We start from the raw sequence: 15595 nt of genomic DNA on the forward strand, positions 1-15595 counted from the left end.
AGCTTGCAGGTACCCTGATATGGCACTTTCCTTTCCTAGTCTATCCAAATTCCCCCCCTCCAAGTCTCCTGGGACCCCAAACACTCCCTCACTTGACTCACAGCAGGCTTGGTGGAAATATCTTCCTGGTTAATTTATATACCCCAACTCCATCCCACTAGAAGCTGGAATAGGTATATACCCAGCCCCGCCTGTTCCCCTCTCCACTGGGAATATGAAAACCAAACAGCCATTCCCAGAACAGCTCTTGGGAAAGATCTGCAATAAAATAGCCTTGTTAAAAAATCATTTTTTACCTTCTTTCTCCTGCAACAAGTAGATTACAAGACCTCTGAATGCGGGGCCTTTGCAGGCTGAGCCTGCTCTGATGGGCACACAGCCCAAGAGGGTGGCAGGCACCATCTTTCAGCTCCTACTCGCCTGAGCAGGCCTCACTTGGCAAAGTATGCGAGAGTGTCCTGCTGTCCTCTGGAGCCCCACACCTGCCCAATCTCAGTCTTTGTGGTGCTGTAGGAGGGGTGGCATCATCAGACACACCAGATTTGCCCATGAGATACACCAGACCTCCCTTCCTGGAAAGCAGTCTCATAAACGGGGAGGCTGGCCCAGCCCCAGTTACTCCTGCACCCTCGGAGACCGCTGGTAGGAAGCCTGCAGGACTCCTCTGAGGGCCTGACTGCAGTGATGGCCCCCTTGCCCTGGCACCGTACATTTCAGGAACTATGAGCCGCTCACCAAAAAGCACATGTTGTCCTTGCCTATGAGTAAGAAACACAGGAGAGTCCTTTTCGTCACCTTGCGAGCTGCAACAAAATAGCTTACCCAGCTTTTTGCAGTTTGTGGTTATGCTTTAAGACACTCACACATACACACATGCACATGCACATGTATGCACACACTTACATTATACACATATATATACCATTTCTCAGAGGAAGAAATATTGACATCACATATAAGCCCCTTTAACTCAAGAAAGCCCCCCCCCAACCTCCCTAACTCCCATTGCCTGCCAGTTCCCCCAAGGAAAAAAAATCTAAAAATATTTCCGTTATCCACAGTTTTTAGGTTTCTTCTCAGTTTTTTGTGAACTTTTCCAAATACTGCACAGGATGGACAGAAAACCCCATCCAGCGAGGCCTGAGGGCTTCTCAGCTGGGTCATATCTTCCTGGAAAAGGAGAAAGTCTTCCAGTTAGTGTTTACAGTGAGATGTTTCCATACCACAAGCCCAGCCTGTACTGCCACCCTCTTCTCACATCAGCCCTCAGGTGTGCCCTGGCCTGAGACTGGATTCAGGGCTGCCCTAGACACATTTATAGGTTGCCCTGTGGATTCAGAAGCTTGCCAGCTTTGTCTGCCACCCTGCCCCACTGTCCCCTGTCCACTGTGTTCCTCACTAAGCAAGAAGCTGGTGTTCCTTAAGGATCTGCTGAACCAAATCTCTTTCCCCTTTTCTGCCTTCAAGTTGTTGCAGCTTGTTTACCAGGAGAGGATATCTGAAGTCTTATTTAACCTTCATCCAGACCAAAGTTACAGTCCTCTCTCCCCACCAGGGGTTGGGGTGGGGGTGCTGGCAGACAACCTGGCTAAGAGGTCCCCCTCAGCTCAGGAGACCCTGTCTTGATCCCAGGCTATTTGCAGATGGCTCCATGTGGGGCTGCCTCTGAGGCCCCTCTCTAGGGGTGACGACATCTGGCTGGAAAATCTATTTGTGATTCTCAGTTTACCTGCATAAGAAACACTTTAGATACTCGTTTAAAAATAGACTTTCCTGGATCCCACTCTGGGGCTATTGAGTCAGAATAGCTGGGGTTGGGCCAAATGTGTGCATTTTAGCAAGCAATCCAGATGATTCCAGTGAACACTAAGGTCTGCAAGCCTTTCTCATAGGATTGGTTCTGAGTTTTGGAGGCCTAGAATCATCAGCTGGAAATAAACTTGTCCATACTGGGCATGTGCGGAGACTGGAAAGTGAATTATAAAAGGATAAAAAAGTGAGCTGTGGATGACCAAGCCCAGAATGACATATTCTAGAACTCCAGTTATCTATATTGTAGAATTCACTGTAGTCCTTGTGAATGGCACCACCTGTGTTGTTCAGTGTGCAACCTACACATTCGTACCTAGCAGTCCTGCCCAGACCCTCTGACCCCTCTGACACTCCCAGGACATGATACACCCCTAACGTCCTGAAGGTGGGACAACCCACACTCCCAGCCAAGCAGTCTACACAACTGCTTGTGTTGTCCAGAGCCGGGCGAAAGGATGCTTCTGTGTCCCTGGGAGCACAGGCCTAGCCTCTGTCTCTGAGACTGGCTGAGGCTGTTGCAGTAGTCCCGGAGGCATCCTTTGCCCTGAGGGTGGGGCGATTGATTCTTACCTGCAAGCCTAACTTGCTTGGACAGCCTCTTCTTAGAATCGGGAGGTGAAGTTCCTGAGGCTGTTGGCCCCAGCTAAGGTCCCCAGCATGTTCCTATCAAAACCTTGCTGCAAAGGGAGAAACAGCAACCAAATGACACAAAACTGTTTGGGGCTTGCTGTGAGGTCAGACACTGCCCACTGCCCTCCCAGAGCATCCTCGGCTCACATAGCCTCTGCTCTTATTGCTAAGTACATGTATCAGGGCCAAAACCAGCCTCAGTTAATGTGCAACCAAACATCATAACTCTCCACGAGTTGGTGAAATGTGCTTGAACTTCCACTGACACATTTGAATTTCCTACTTGCATTTGCAGAACCCTGAGTCAAGGCATGAGGATTTAGGTTAGTATTATTTTTAAAACAGAGCAACCATCAAAATCAGATTAGAGACATTGTCAGTTGTTCTTCCCTCTGACCATCTCTATTTTTTTTTTTTTTTTTTTTTTAACAATTCTGACAAGAGCTCTTGGGCAGAGAGGACATGCCCAGTGTTTCTCAAACAAAGGAGCAGGGGGCTGGCACTGGTAAGAAGCTGCTGTGCTAGGAGGTTCTGTTTACTTGTCTGTTCTCCACCTCCAGCCCCGCTAGCCCCTAAGTGCCTGCTGGATGGAGAGTGAGTCTTGTTCCTGTTATTTCTCCCAGCATACAGCAGGTGCTCAATACATGCTTCCGAGTGAACGTGGAAAGCATGATTTGAATGCAGCAATAGTCCCAGGTGCCCTTGAAAAGAGGGTCCTGCTGCCAGCTCTGAGCTCTGAGTGCCAAGCCAGCCATCACCAACCTATGGGAACAGGAGGGGAGATGGCATAGGCGATCCGAAACAGCAGCTGGTTCGAAGCCCTGCTCCTCCTGTCTTTAGGCATGTATTACATGATGCCATTTTTCTTCTGCAGATTTGCATGCTCATTCCTGTTGAACTTGGCTCATGTCCTGACTCACTGAATCAAGACAAAGTCCTTGGACCCTGATTCCCTATTCAGCAAAATGGATACAAGCCATGTGGCCTGTCTCACCTGTGCTTGTGACAACTCAATGCATGATGGATGTGAAGGCCCTTTGGGAACAGAAGCACCAACTAGATCGTGCCCAGGATGGTTGTCAAGCACAGCTAGAGGGAGGAGTGGAGACTGAATGGGGATGCTGGTTCCCAAAGGCATGTGTAGAAGGGAATTCCCACCAAGAGCGATGTCAGTGGATTCTCTGTGTGTCTTAGGCCAGGGGTGGACTCCATTTGTGTTTTGGGGTAAGCTGAATGCTTTGGACCACCATTACACAGTGGGAGGAAGCTCTCACCAGTCCTCCTTACCTGCCTCCCCGTCTCCCTTTGTCTATCTGGCAGCTGCCATTTGCCAAGCCCACCCCCACTGCAGTGCTGTTGGAAAGGAGCTCTGGAATGTCGCATGGAGAACAAGGGCCACTCTTTGCTGTGACCTTCAGATTTCCCCAATCATCTTTGGACACCATGGGTTCACGGGTCTCCCTATTGTCCCCTGCCGTGCTGGAGGAAGAGCTGTGCTTCCTTCTGCCCCAGGCTGCTCAACCGATCCCCAGGCTTCCCTGTCCTCCATCCCCATCTTTCTCCCTTCTTTGCCTACTCCCTTTCTTCCCATGACAGAGATGCTTGAGTCCCCTCTGTCTTTAACCAGATCTCTTTTTACCCACTCTTTGGCTTCTTCTTCTCCAGGCTAAATTGCAGTGAGCAACATCTCTTCTCAGCAACTCCACGTCCATCCCCACCCACTGCCTTGCCCCCTGCAGCAGGCCCCATGGGGCTCCCTTTGCTAGGCCAGCAGTGCTCCTGAAGGGCTCCAGAGACTTCCGAAGCACCAGATCCAGGGCCTTTCCCAGTGTCCAGCCCCTGGTCCTCTAGGTAGTGCTGGGAACTGATGCCCTGCCTTCCTTAGAGCTTCCTCTTCTCTCACCAGGTCTTCAGCCCCTTCTGGCACCCTACACAGTTCCCCCTTTCCCTGCCCTTTCCTTCTTGTCCCCAGCGGATGGTCTTCATATTTCTGCCCTGTCCCTCAAGACTTTTCCATACACATGCATCCCATGGTGGTCTTGCCTGTTCTCATGGCTTCGCCTGCCTGAACAAAGCTCCACTCTGTATGGTAGCTCTGGCCCCTCTGCCAGAGCCCACACCACCTCCAGCCTGGTCTCCCATCCAAGTCTTCCAAACTCAACCTCTCCAAATTGGGATCCCTCTTCCTCCCATCTCAAAGCCTTCTCAGCCTCTCCACATCTGATCTGTCTTTGTGAATGTAACCATAGTCTTCAAGCTAAAAGCTCCAGCCTAATCAGCCCCACTGCTCCGTTTCTTCCGCCTCCTGTCCTTTATGTCCATGCTCATCACTGAGGAATGGGAAAGAAGGGGCCATGTGAAGATGTTCTACAACAAGACCTTATACCCTAGAGGACTCTGCCTCTGGCTAGGTGGGGAGGGGTTGAGGAGGCCAAGGTCACCACAGGACAAGGACAGCAGGCTCCAGGCTTCTCAGCCCACCCTGCCTGGCTCACACGTATGGGATTAGTCTTTCTAGTGCTGCTTTGATCATGAAAACCTCTATTCAAAACTTTGAATGGCTCCCCGGTGCCAAAAGTGCAAATCCAAGCTCTTCAGTCTGAAATTAAAAGGGCTTTGTAATCTAGCCCAAACCTACATTTCTAGCTGGAGTGCACCCCATGTCCTCAAAAGACTTGTGTGCTTTTTGTCCACTCTGCTTTTCAGTTTGCTGCTAAAGGATCCCACCCCAGGCCTGTCACACATTTCCTTGATTTCCTCTGCCCTCCATGTTCTCAGCACCCCTCGCAGATCCCAGAGCCCAGAGACTTGATCAGAATGTTCACCACATTCATTTTCATGTAGAAGCTGTCTTTGTTTCTCAGACTGTCCCGAAGGGCAGGGGCGTTTCTCCAGTGCCTGGAGCCCAGCATATACCAGGTCCTCTGCTCATGAGCAGGAAGAACCTCAGAAGAGGATGATGTCCTGGGCTCTTACCTGTCTGAGGACACCCTGCAGTTCCTTGCTGGACCACATGTCAGACAGGAGAAGCCGAGCAGCTTCTGCGGCCTTGGGTGAGGCACTGGGCAAGTGAAAAGTACATTTGTGAGATGAGATTCCAGGAGGCGTGAGAAGGAACACCCTCTTCCCTCCCACCCCCACTGCCAGGGACTGGACACAGGGGAGGCCTCAGAGGAGGCCTCAGGTGTACAAAAGAGAGGAGCCCCATTGGGGTGTGGTGAGCCTGGTCACCCTACACAGTGGGCACAACCCCATGACCCTGCCCACCTAGAGCACCCCAGGACTCTCCTCAGGGGCCATGAGGGGGGCAGTGCTCTTCCATTCCAGTCCCCAGCCTTGTCCTGGGAAGAGGCAGCCCCACAGAACACGATAAAGTCCCTATTCAGTTGGACCTGCTGCCCCATGCCTCCTGCTGGCCCAGTGTGTTGCTTCTTCCATCCGTGCAGCCCTGGGGCCTGGATGCTGGACCCTTTGCTCCATGCACTCTCGGCTTCTGGAACTTCTCCTCCATTCAAGCCTCCCCCGTCCCTGGCTCCCCCTGCCCTGGGTGCTTTCCCTGCTCCATGGAGAGCTGCGGGACTGCCTCCTGCTGTGCAAGGTGAAGAGGGGCTCTGACTGGGGCGCAGCCCGTGGGAGCACCCCCCGCCCACCTGCTGCGGCACAGGTTGATGATGTTGTTGAGCATGCTGCTGGAGAAGTACTGCTTGGCCAGCTGTGGCTGCGAGGCCATCAGGTTCCTCACGGTGTAGCAGGCCGAGGATAAGATGTCTTCAGAGTTGTTGGTATTGCCAGTGTGGCTGGTGAGGAGCCTGGTCACCTCTGGGAACACCTGGTTCCCTGGGAGAGGAAGGAGTTGGGGCACAGGGTCAGGATGACTAGGGAAGGACGGGCTGAGGGGTTCCCTCTGGTGCCACACTCTTGGAAAGCCTTCTGCCAGGCTCTGAGCCAGGGGGCCCTCAGGACTTCCTGGCAGCTCAAGCTCAGGGCTCAGAGAGCCAGATAGGACTTTTGCAGATCTGCTCCCAGCCCTCAGGTGACAGGCTCCCCACTCCTGTCTCCACACCTGTCTGGCCAGCTTCCTTTCCTGGAAAGCTCATCCCAGGGAATGGCTTAAAAGACGACCTTCAAGCAGGCTTTGAATTGCAGGGAGCCTGCCATGTCTTAGCTAGAGGGGGAGGAGAGAGAGGGACCTTACCCATCACTCTGTGCAGCACAGGGTGGCGGGACATGTTGCTCAGGAGGGAGGCTCCGGACCGCACCACATCAGAGTTGCCAGATTGCAGGAGGCGGGCAATTTGTGGCAGGCCCTTTTCCTTCAGCCCAATCAACTGGCTCATGCCACTGGACATCTAAGAGAGAAGGAACAGGTAAGGAGCTAGCCTGTGGCTTCCCAGGCACCATGGCAGGCAGAAAGGGGCAAGGAATCCCAAAGGCAGACATCTCAGAACTCTTTCTCTTTCACGTTGGAAGCACTAGCAGACACAGAAATCTGCTCACATGTGGGTAACAACAGAAGCCTAGGCTAACACGCACCTCCCCTTTCCCAGCCCTAATCCTGTCTCCCGGGTCAGCCTGCAGACCAAATGGGTGGAGAGAGGGAAGTTTCTTTTCCCCTACTCATAGTAACCCAGAGTCAGCTTCTAGACTAACCCAAGTGTCCAATGCTGCTCTCTCACCCCACTGTCCCAGCGCTGCCCCCATTATGTCTCCCCACACTATCTGCCCATGTGAAACTATACAGTCAAGGATATTTGTCAGTTATACAGCTGGCCTTCTTCTTCCAACTTTCTTACCTCTTTAGAATCCAACACATATTTGTTGAGGGCTTGCTTGAGAAAAGAGGGCTAAGAGAGGGTCTGGGCCCACATGGAGACAGAACTGGGGTCCCCTAGAGGTAGGCCAGTTCACCCAGACCTCTAAGCAACAGAGCCACCCCGGGTGTAACAGGTCTAGGTGGATTTGGCGTTCTCAGAGCTGCCCAGCCTCACTCCTCACAGCCACAGAAGTTCTCTGCCCTCTGTCCACTCTAGTGCTGCTGCTGCTCGGTTCCCTTGTCCTAAGTAAAGCTGGAGAACAGTTGGCCATCTGGCCCATCTCAACTCTTCTTGATTGCAAACAGGTTTCCTCTGGCTTTGCCCTATATCACTGTGCCCTCCAAGCTAAATACATTTGGCCTTAATATCTGCACGAATTCTGTCCAGTCTTCTCTGGACCTGCTTGGACCCCAAACCCTCTTTTTCCACCTTTGTCAGTTCAACAAATGGGAAACTCCTTTTGCCAAACACCCTCTCCACCCCATTCCCTAACCTCAAGCAGAGCCCAGGAGGCCATCCAGGGACCAGGAACCATGTGTCCAAGAGGATTGTGTGGGCATGGACAGAATCCAGCATTAGTGGGCCCACCGACACTGCACCCCCCAGCAGCTCCTAAAGGGCAGAGGTGTTTCCCCAGTGCTCAGCCCAGAGCCCAGCATATGCCAGGCACTCTGCTCATGGGAGGCTCCAAAGCCAGGGGACAGGCTGGGGGGAAAAGGAGGGAGCGGAGCCTGGACGGTGGCTGGAGGATGGAGCTGCTGCGGGAGAGAAGGTACAGCCCCACTCACCAGCCCCTTGCTGGCCGTCAGGTTCTGCAGGGCACCCGCACAGGCCTCCAGGGTGGCATCTTTCTTGCTTTTGCCCATGAGGTTCAGGTAGGTGCGGATGGCATCTGAATGGTACAGCCAGCCGCTGCCCTTGGGGTTGGTCTCTTCCTCAGGCAGGGGGCAGTCGTAGTTGTTGTTCTGAAGATAAAGAGCAGGTCGGGGGTTCAGTGAGAGCCTCATGAGAGGACACAACCCGGGCATTCTGTCCCCGTCCCCCCAGCCTCAGGGTCGTGGTTCCAGATAGGGCGAGCTGAGGAAGCGCCTGCGGAGGCAGGGAGCCTAGGACAACCCCGCTGCACCCCTTTCCTCTACGCACTGCAGCAGCTCCATGGGATGCAGGAATGGGCCATTATCCTCCAGACCATCCCAGGATGTGGGAGAAGAGAGCATCCTGGCATCTTGGGAGCTATGCTCCAGGGCAGCCTTGGCCCAAACCTTCCAGATATGTGGGGCTGCTTTGGGCTCTCCCATCATGATGCTTCCTCCTCTTCCAGACTCAGACAGTAGGTTTGACCCAGCCTGGGCCAACAGGGGTGGTCTGGGACCTGGATTCCACAGCTGGGCCCAGTGAAGGAGGCCTGACTGCCCATCCCCGGCAGGCTTCTGCTTCTGGGGAAGCCTGGGAGAGCTCAGGAGATGGTGGGAACCAAGGCCAGAAAAGGTGAGAGTTCTGGCTTTCCTCAGATTCTCAAGGGCAAGCGAAAAGATGGGGGAGACTTGACCCATTATGCAGTAAGAAAGACCAAGGCCTGCAAACAGAGGGCTGGAGTTTTTGACCTCTAAGGTGGTCTGAGCCCTTACACTTCCAAGAAGGGCTGGAAGATTCCCCCTTGTGCAAGACGAATGGCCTCTACTCAGCTCCTGGCATACTGCATGAGCCCCAGACCAAGGTCTCAGCACAGGCCTATCCCTTAGGGCTGGTTTCAGGCTCCAGGAGGGCCCAGAGGAAAGGGCAGATGAGGCAGTGGCTCCTGGTGGGATGCTCGATGGGGCGGGCCCTGGCCCTGCCGATGCTGTACTCACCATCATCTTGTCGCTCTTGTTGCTGAAGCAGCCAGTGGAGGACTTCTCAGTGTAGGTGTTGCGGGCGTTATACTCCAGCTGGCGGTAGCGGGTGGGCACCTCAGCATCCAGGCGGTAGGAGAGGTTGTGCAGGACACACATACAGTTTTCCACGGACTGGGGACCAAGGAAGGGCATGGGCCTGAGCCTCTGCCCAGCCAGACAGGCTCCTGGCCTACCACCTACCCTAACTAATAAGAAAACAGAGGCACCTGGGCTGCATCGGGAAAGATGAGCGCAGGCACCACCACACTCTCAGCCTGGAAAGTCTTCCAGGGCCACCTCTGGGACCTGAGTTTGAATCTGTCATTTCCTCGCTGCATGAACTTGACTGGCCTCACTTCTCTGGGCCTCAGCTATCTCAACTGTAAAATGGGACTACAACCATCCACTTCACTAGGGTATTGGGAAGATGATACAGAGAAAGCACTTATCACAGGGCCTAGCGTGTAGTAGGACTGCTATGGACAACATGCCAATGGGCAGACTGGGATGCTGAAGAATGTGTCTTTTTTCCCAGAACAAACTCCTCCAGAAGAAGCCCCATGCCTCTAGATTCCAAAGCCATCTAGTGCCCCCATCATTCCTTCTTCCTATGGCCAGTCCTTAGCTGTCAATGTCACCGGTGCTAAGTCAACAAAGAGCAACACCTGGAACCCAGGGCTTCATCCTGGCATGGGCCCAGATCTTTGTCAATCTCCTTTGGCAAACCTCCAGGACTAGGGTTTGGGGGCAGCAGATTTACCCTTCTAATGATGTTTGGCCCTTGCCGGGGCCTAAGGGAATCTGACCTCCAGGGCTTGGGGTTACATTGGTGTTGGGGATGTTGTGCCCAGAGCAGAAGAGCATCTTGCCAGTTGGAACCAGGCTGAGCAGCCCAGCGTCACTGCTCTCCTCTGCGACCCTGCTGTTGTTTCCAGCGGAGGGAGCAGGAGATAAAATCCCTCCTCACGGAAACTGTGCTGAGAACCCAGATGCTGTGATGCCAGCCAGTCCCCTGGCGATCTGGGGCCTGCTGGACCTCACTATCTCCTGAGCCACTGTCCTGCCATGGTGGGGACATCTCAGCCTTCTGTTTATCTGCCCTCCATGATTTTGTTTTCTCTCTGTTTGTGCTGTGTGTCCGGAAGTCCAGAGAGGGCAGGAAGGTGACCCTGCCAATGGCTTTTCTGGGAGGCAGTGGGAAGATAGCAGTGGCAGAAAGAATCTCATCTCAGGGGGGACACTAAGCCCTGGGGGCACCAGTATGGATTCCTCAGGGCTGTAGGGCAGGGCTTGGGGCCACGGAACAGGGGTTGGCACCGCCAGTGAAGTGCAGCCAGCAGATACTCGCTGGGAGCTTCCTCTGTGCCAGGCCCTCTTCGTGTTTTGCTTATTAACTAATCGAGCCTTTCAGACAACCCATGAGTTGATATGATTATGACCATTTCCATTAGAGTGAAGAGTGAACTGGGGAACAGAGAGATGAGGAAGCAGCTGCATCGACTACACTTCTAAGTGAGGGAGAGTGGATTTGCATGGGCACGCTGTCCTCAGGGCTCACCCCTGTAGCCACACTGGGCCCTGCATCCAGATGCTCCTTCTACCACCCCTGACTCTGTGCTACTGTCTTGTCACTGGGCCAGGCCTCAAAGGCACCCAGAAAACGTAGGGGGCTGGGCCTAGGGGTCAGGGTGCCACCAGGGGATGCACTCACCTTGTCATCACAGCGGCTGGCCGCTACACAGTTCTGGACGTAGGCCATGAGGGAATCAATGAGCCCTGAGTAGTTACGCATGGTCTGGCGGCCTGCATCGGCCGAGCTCAGGTTCCTGGTGAAGAAAACAGAGAGTGGGAGAGGGCAGAGAAAGGGGGAAGAGAGAACAGGGAAGGTAGAGACAAGAAAGTGTGGTGTGGGACCGGAAGGAGAGAGAACAGGTGGGGGGGGAGTGCCGAGAGGAGACGACGGGGTGGAGATTGGAAGTTGTAGTAGGAGAAAGGAAGGAGAAGAGGAAAGGGAGGAAAGGAATGAAGGGAGGAAAAGATGAAAAAAGAAGGAAAGAGAAACCATTTAGCCAATTCCGCCTGGCCCTGGCCGAGGCTGAAATGAGGTCTCATTTGCACTCAGTTCTTCTCCTCCTTCACTCTGCCCAGTAACTTTATAACTGGCAATGGCTCCATGTGGCAATGGTCCCTCTGTAGCTGCAGCCCAAGGCCCACACCCTGCTACTAGCGGCCCTTTGTGGAACAAGAGCCAGAAGCTCCCACATGCCCAGTCTCTTTCTGTGGGGCAGGAAGAAGCCCTGTTGATGCTGGATCAGAAGTGGAGCTGGGGGTGGCCAGACTGGGCACCAGAAGCTCCTTCTCCACCCAAGCCGTGTTCTGCCCCTAGCAGTAGGCTCATTCCCAAGCAATCTGGGCTCATCAGCCTGGTGCAGGTGGGGTGTGGCTGCTGTTGCTACCAATAGCACATCAACCCCATAAAACTCTTAATTACCCTCACTTTTCATCTCCCCAGCCTCTCTGCTTCCTGGAGGCTGCTACTGGAGGCTGGCAGGGAGAAACACAAGTTGAGACACAGAGGCACATGCCAGCTGCACCCACCACTCTGAGGGGGGGTGGTTCTCAGGAGGTGGGAAAGACAACTCCCATTAAAGCAAGCTGGGACCCTAAAAGGGATCCTGCTCCAGGGTTCCAAGTCCTGTACAAGCCGCCCCTCCACACTCACCCCTCTCGCCAACTTGTAAACCTCTGCTTCTAGAACAAGCCCTCCCAGCAGCCCCACAGGGGCTTTGCCACACCCTGGTACGGAACTTAGGCAACTTTGGGCGAAGCAGTGCTATCTTCATGCCAATGAACATGGCAAACACTTTTAACACCACAGCTGGGAAGTGACTCATTAGCAACCCATCGGTAGACTTTTGTCTAAAAGAACACTCTTCAAGATAGCACAAGAAATGCATTTTTTCGTGGGGTGGAGGAGGGAAATGGTTGAACCAGTTTGGATATTCAGATCCAGGCATTTCACGCTCAGATTCCTGATTAACGTCCGCTGCATTCTCTCAAAGCGGGTGGTAGGGTCCTGGGCCTTATTCAGATCCAGGGAAGTTAGGAAGGTCTGAGTCCCTGTGTCTTGGAGCCTGCCCATAAGAGCGAGTGCCAGGTTGTCTGTTATGTTCTATGCACTGGCTGAATGTTGGCTGAGACGGGGCTGTCTGGGGAAGGGCCCAAGGCTGGCACAAAAAGACCCCATGTATCTTCTTCTCTCACCTCAAGCAGCCTGTGGCATTGAAGAAGACCTCAGGGTCCACCACTTCCCGGGACATGTTGCTATTGCCATCGCACCAGCCAGAGAAGGGAATGATGACGCGGTCGGCCAGAACAGGCAGCGCATCGGCAATGAGCTCCTCCTTCAGCTCATCAGTGGAAGACAGGTTCCAGAGCAGCCCTGGGGGGCAGAGACCATAACCCAATTTGTGCCAGGCTCAGGATGCCCTAGGGACCAAGGTAACAGCCCCAGCCTGGACTCTAGTGAATGGACCCTACTGAAATGTCACCTTCCAGGTAGCCCTGGTCTATAAAACCTATTGTCTGACTGTTTCATGAGACCATTTCTCAATGTCCCAACCAGACTGAAGGTTCCTTGAGGGCAGGGAACATCTCAGAGTTCTCTGTCAAGGCCAAAATTATGCATGTGGAAAGTGATCAAAAAACGTTTGATTGATCAGTGGTTTTTAGTGTAAATTTTAGCACTTGGAATCTTCTAATGCAGTCTCTTTTCCATCTAAAAGTTACTCCAGAAATACTTATCAATTGTTACTCTGTACATGGTCTGATCTTCCCAGTCCAATTCTAGGTCTTCATGGTGACCTCTTCCTCTTGTGCCCCCCACCTTGAGTGCTTACCATATTTCTTGAACACAGCGTAGGTGCTTAAGACCTGTTAACCCCTTCCCCCCTCAGTCTTACTCTCTTTCCATCACCTGGGAATCCCAGGGCTTGTGGAATATAGATCTTGCCTGGACATCAGCCTTCCTCCTTTTGCTCTTTAACCTCAAAAAGATGGTGACCCCTTGTGTGTGTGCACACCACCCAAGGTCACCCTCTGGACACCCCTAACTGGGCCAAGGCCAGTGTCACTAAACTCTCAGCATATTGGCCCCGGGTCAAATCTGCACAGCTGTGTCTTGGCCCAGCCTGGAGAGATTGACTTGCACCCCAGTCTGGGGCCATAGTCAGTGACCTTGCACAGCCCTCACGCTGGCTCTCCATGGCCGTGGCGTCCTACCGGTCAGCTGCTTCTGGATCTCGGCGTTCCCGGTTCTCCTCAGGAGGGTGACTGCCTCGCGGATCCCATTCTGCCTCCGGGTCTCCAGCTTGTTGGTGGTGCTCCTGAACACCAGGTTGCGCAGGGCCCCTGCCGCGGCCTGCTGGACGTTCTGGTTGGGGCTGCGGAGGAGGTCCACCAACTTGCAGATGCCTCCCAGCTGATAGACCTGCCAGGAGAGAGTCGCCACACTGCCTGGTCAAGGGAGATGAGGCTGATCTAGTTATTGTCTACTCAAAGCTGATTTTTTTTTTCAGACCCAAAAATCTATCAGTTCAGAAATATTCAAGTCTACCAAAATAAATAAGCAGTGTGAGGTCATGATAACTGACCCAGACCAAGAGGCGAAGGACCTGGATGCAGATCCTAGCTCCCATATCCTAGCTCCCATATCCTAGCTGGGAGACCCTCAGCTAGGGTCCCTCCTCTTTCCTGAGTCCTGCTTTCTTCCTCTGGAGAATGATGGTGAGGACCTGACAAGAAAGTGGATGTAAATATATTTCAAAACCCTAAAGCAGAACACAGACATAGAAACGGATACGAACTTATCCGGTACTCTGGGAAACACATTTCTGACACTATATCCTTGGGCTGAACTGAAGAGCCCTGTAGTGTCCTTCCCGCCAGCAAAGCTTTGGAGGCATCAACAGGCCCTGTTTTCTACCGTAAAATGCCTGGAGAGAGAAGGGGAGTGGGAGAGAGGAAGCGGGTAGGAGGGCAGGAGTCGAGAGGTGGGGAGCAGTCATGTTCTTTAGTGGGATTTCTGTTGAACCCATGGCTGGCATTGAAGTATCTCTTCCACGACCAGTGGAGGAAGTGTACATGCCTAATGGTCCACTTAAACAGAGGGCTTTGCTCTGCAGAAAGTTAAGATGCCCAGCTCTAACCTTGGGCAATGTGAAGGCCCCTGGCAGCTGGGCAGGGCAAGAAGACGCCAACTGCAGATGCCTCCACCCATCTCTAAGAGCAGAGTCAGTCTGATATACCCTGCGCAGGCCCTGCGCAGGCCCACCAAGGAGGAAGGTATGCAACAAGCTACCTGTTGCTTGGCAGATTCATCCTGGAAGCAGGTATGCTGGATGTAATAGGCCCCAATGGCCTGGTACTTCTCATCCTGGGAGCTCAGGTACTGCACAGCCTTGGGGATGGTCAGCCCACTGCACTCGATGTCCTCACTGCAGATCCTGTGAAGAATGGGCAGTGGGGGTGGTTACAGGGTGGGCTGGGAGCCCTGTTGAGGAGGCTCAGAATTCCTCCTGGTACACTAAGCTGCCACAGCCTAATCTGCCTCTGGAGAGCCAGAACAAGGCAGTCTGGGCCCACCTGGCGAATACCCCTGGGAACGGTTCCTCTCCTCCAGAGAAGGGAAAGCTACACCCACTGGATTTGCCCCATGTGAGAATAGTGAACCCCTGGTCACAGTTAATGTCCAAGCAGGTATGTTATCTCTGCACTGAGGAAAAACTCCTCCCTATTCCCTGAGGGGAAGCTTCCCACCCACCTTGCCATCTCTCTTGTTTGTGCCTGGTATTAGGAAAACGGAAGACAATGGCCATGACCCATCCATCCATCCATCCATCCATCCATCCATCCATCCATCCATCTATCCATCCATTCATTTTTCTATCCATCCATCTATCCATCCATCCGTCCATGCATCCATCTATCCACCCATCTGTCCATACATCCATCCACTCATCCATCCATCCAACCATCCATACATCCATACATCCATCCATCCGTCCATCTATCTATCCCCAAGTCCAGCTGGGCTTACACAAAAATTTTCACATCTACCCTTTCTTCCCATTCTTACAGCCACCAATTTCCTGATCTTGATCACTTTAATGACAGCAAGGGACTGCCATATTTGGCTTTCTTCCTCAAGCTCCCCCATCTAAAATTCATACCCTTTTTACTAGATAAGTGGTCCTAAAACCCTGTTCACTGTGTTGTTCTCTAGCTCAGAAACCATCAGTGGCTTCTCCATACTTCAGGTTCAAGTTTAAACAGCTTAGCCTGATATCCAGGGGCAGGTATTAGGTTGAATCATAGGAAATGTCTGTAGTCAACCTTCTTTGAGCCATAAAACCAGACATTTCATATGTTTTAACCTAATAACCTGGCTGCACTATGAATATTCCC

At 53.0% G+C, this 15595-nt stretch overlaps 1 protein-coding gene across 2 annotated transcripts in view; it reads right to left on the reverse strand.

The window, feature by feature from the left end:
* Positions 1-2308: 2308 nt before the first annotated feature.
* PKP1 (plakophilin 1) overlaps positions 2309-15595 on the reverse strand; it is a 43639-nt gene continuing 30352 nt past the window's right edge. The window contains exons 4-14 of one of the 2 annotated variants that reach the window (XM_073011423.1): positions 14490-14634; positions 13412-13619; positions 12395-12572; positions 11345-11407; positions 10842-10956; positions 9107-9262; positions 8045-8221; positions 6638-6791; positions 6093-6279; positions 5419-5503; positions 2309-2489 (exon numbers count right to left, since the gene is read on the reverse strand). In XM_073011423.1, the coding sequence (XP_072867524.1) occupies positions 2415-2489; positions 5419-5503; positions 6093-6279; positions 6638-6791; positions 8045-8221; positions 9107-9262; positions 10842-10956; positions 11345-11407; positions 12395-12572; positions 13412-13619; positions 14490-14634 (1543 nt within the window). In that variant the 3' untranslated portion in view covers positions 2309-2414. The remainder of the gene's footprint in view (positions 2490-5418; positions 5504-6092; positions 6280-6637; positions 6792-8044; positions 8222-9106; positions 9263-10841; positions 10957-11344; positions 11408-12394; positions 12573-13411; positions 13620-14489; positions 14635-15595) is intronic. The other variant, XM_007988988.3, reaches the window with a different exon arrangement.

This window comes from Chlorocebus sabaeus, chromosome 25 (assembly GCF_047675955.1).
Source record: "Chlorocebus sabaeus isolate Y175 chromosome 25, mChlSab1.0.hap1, whole genome shotgun sequence".
NCBI classification, from domain to species: Eukaryota; Metazoa; Chordata; class Mammalia; order Primates; family Cercopithecidae; genus Chlorocebus; species Chlorocebus sabaeus.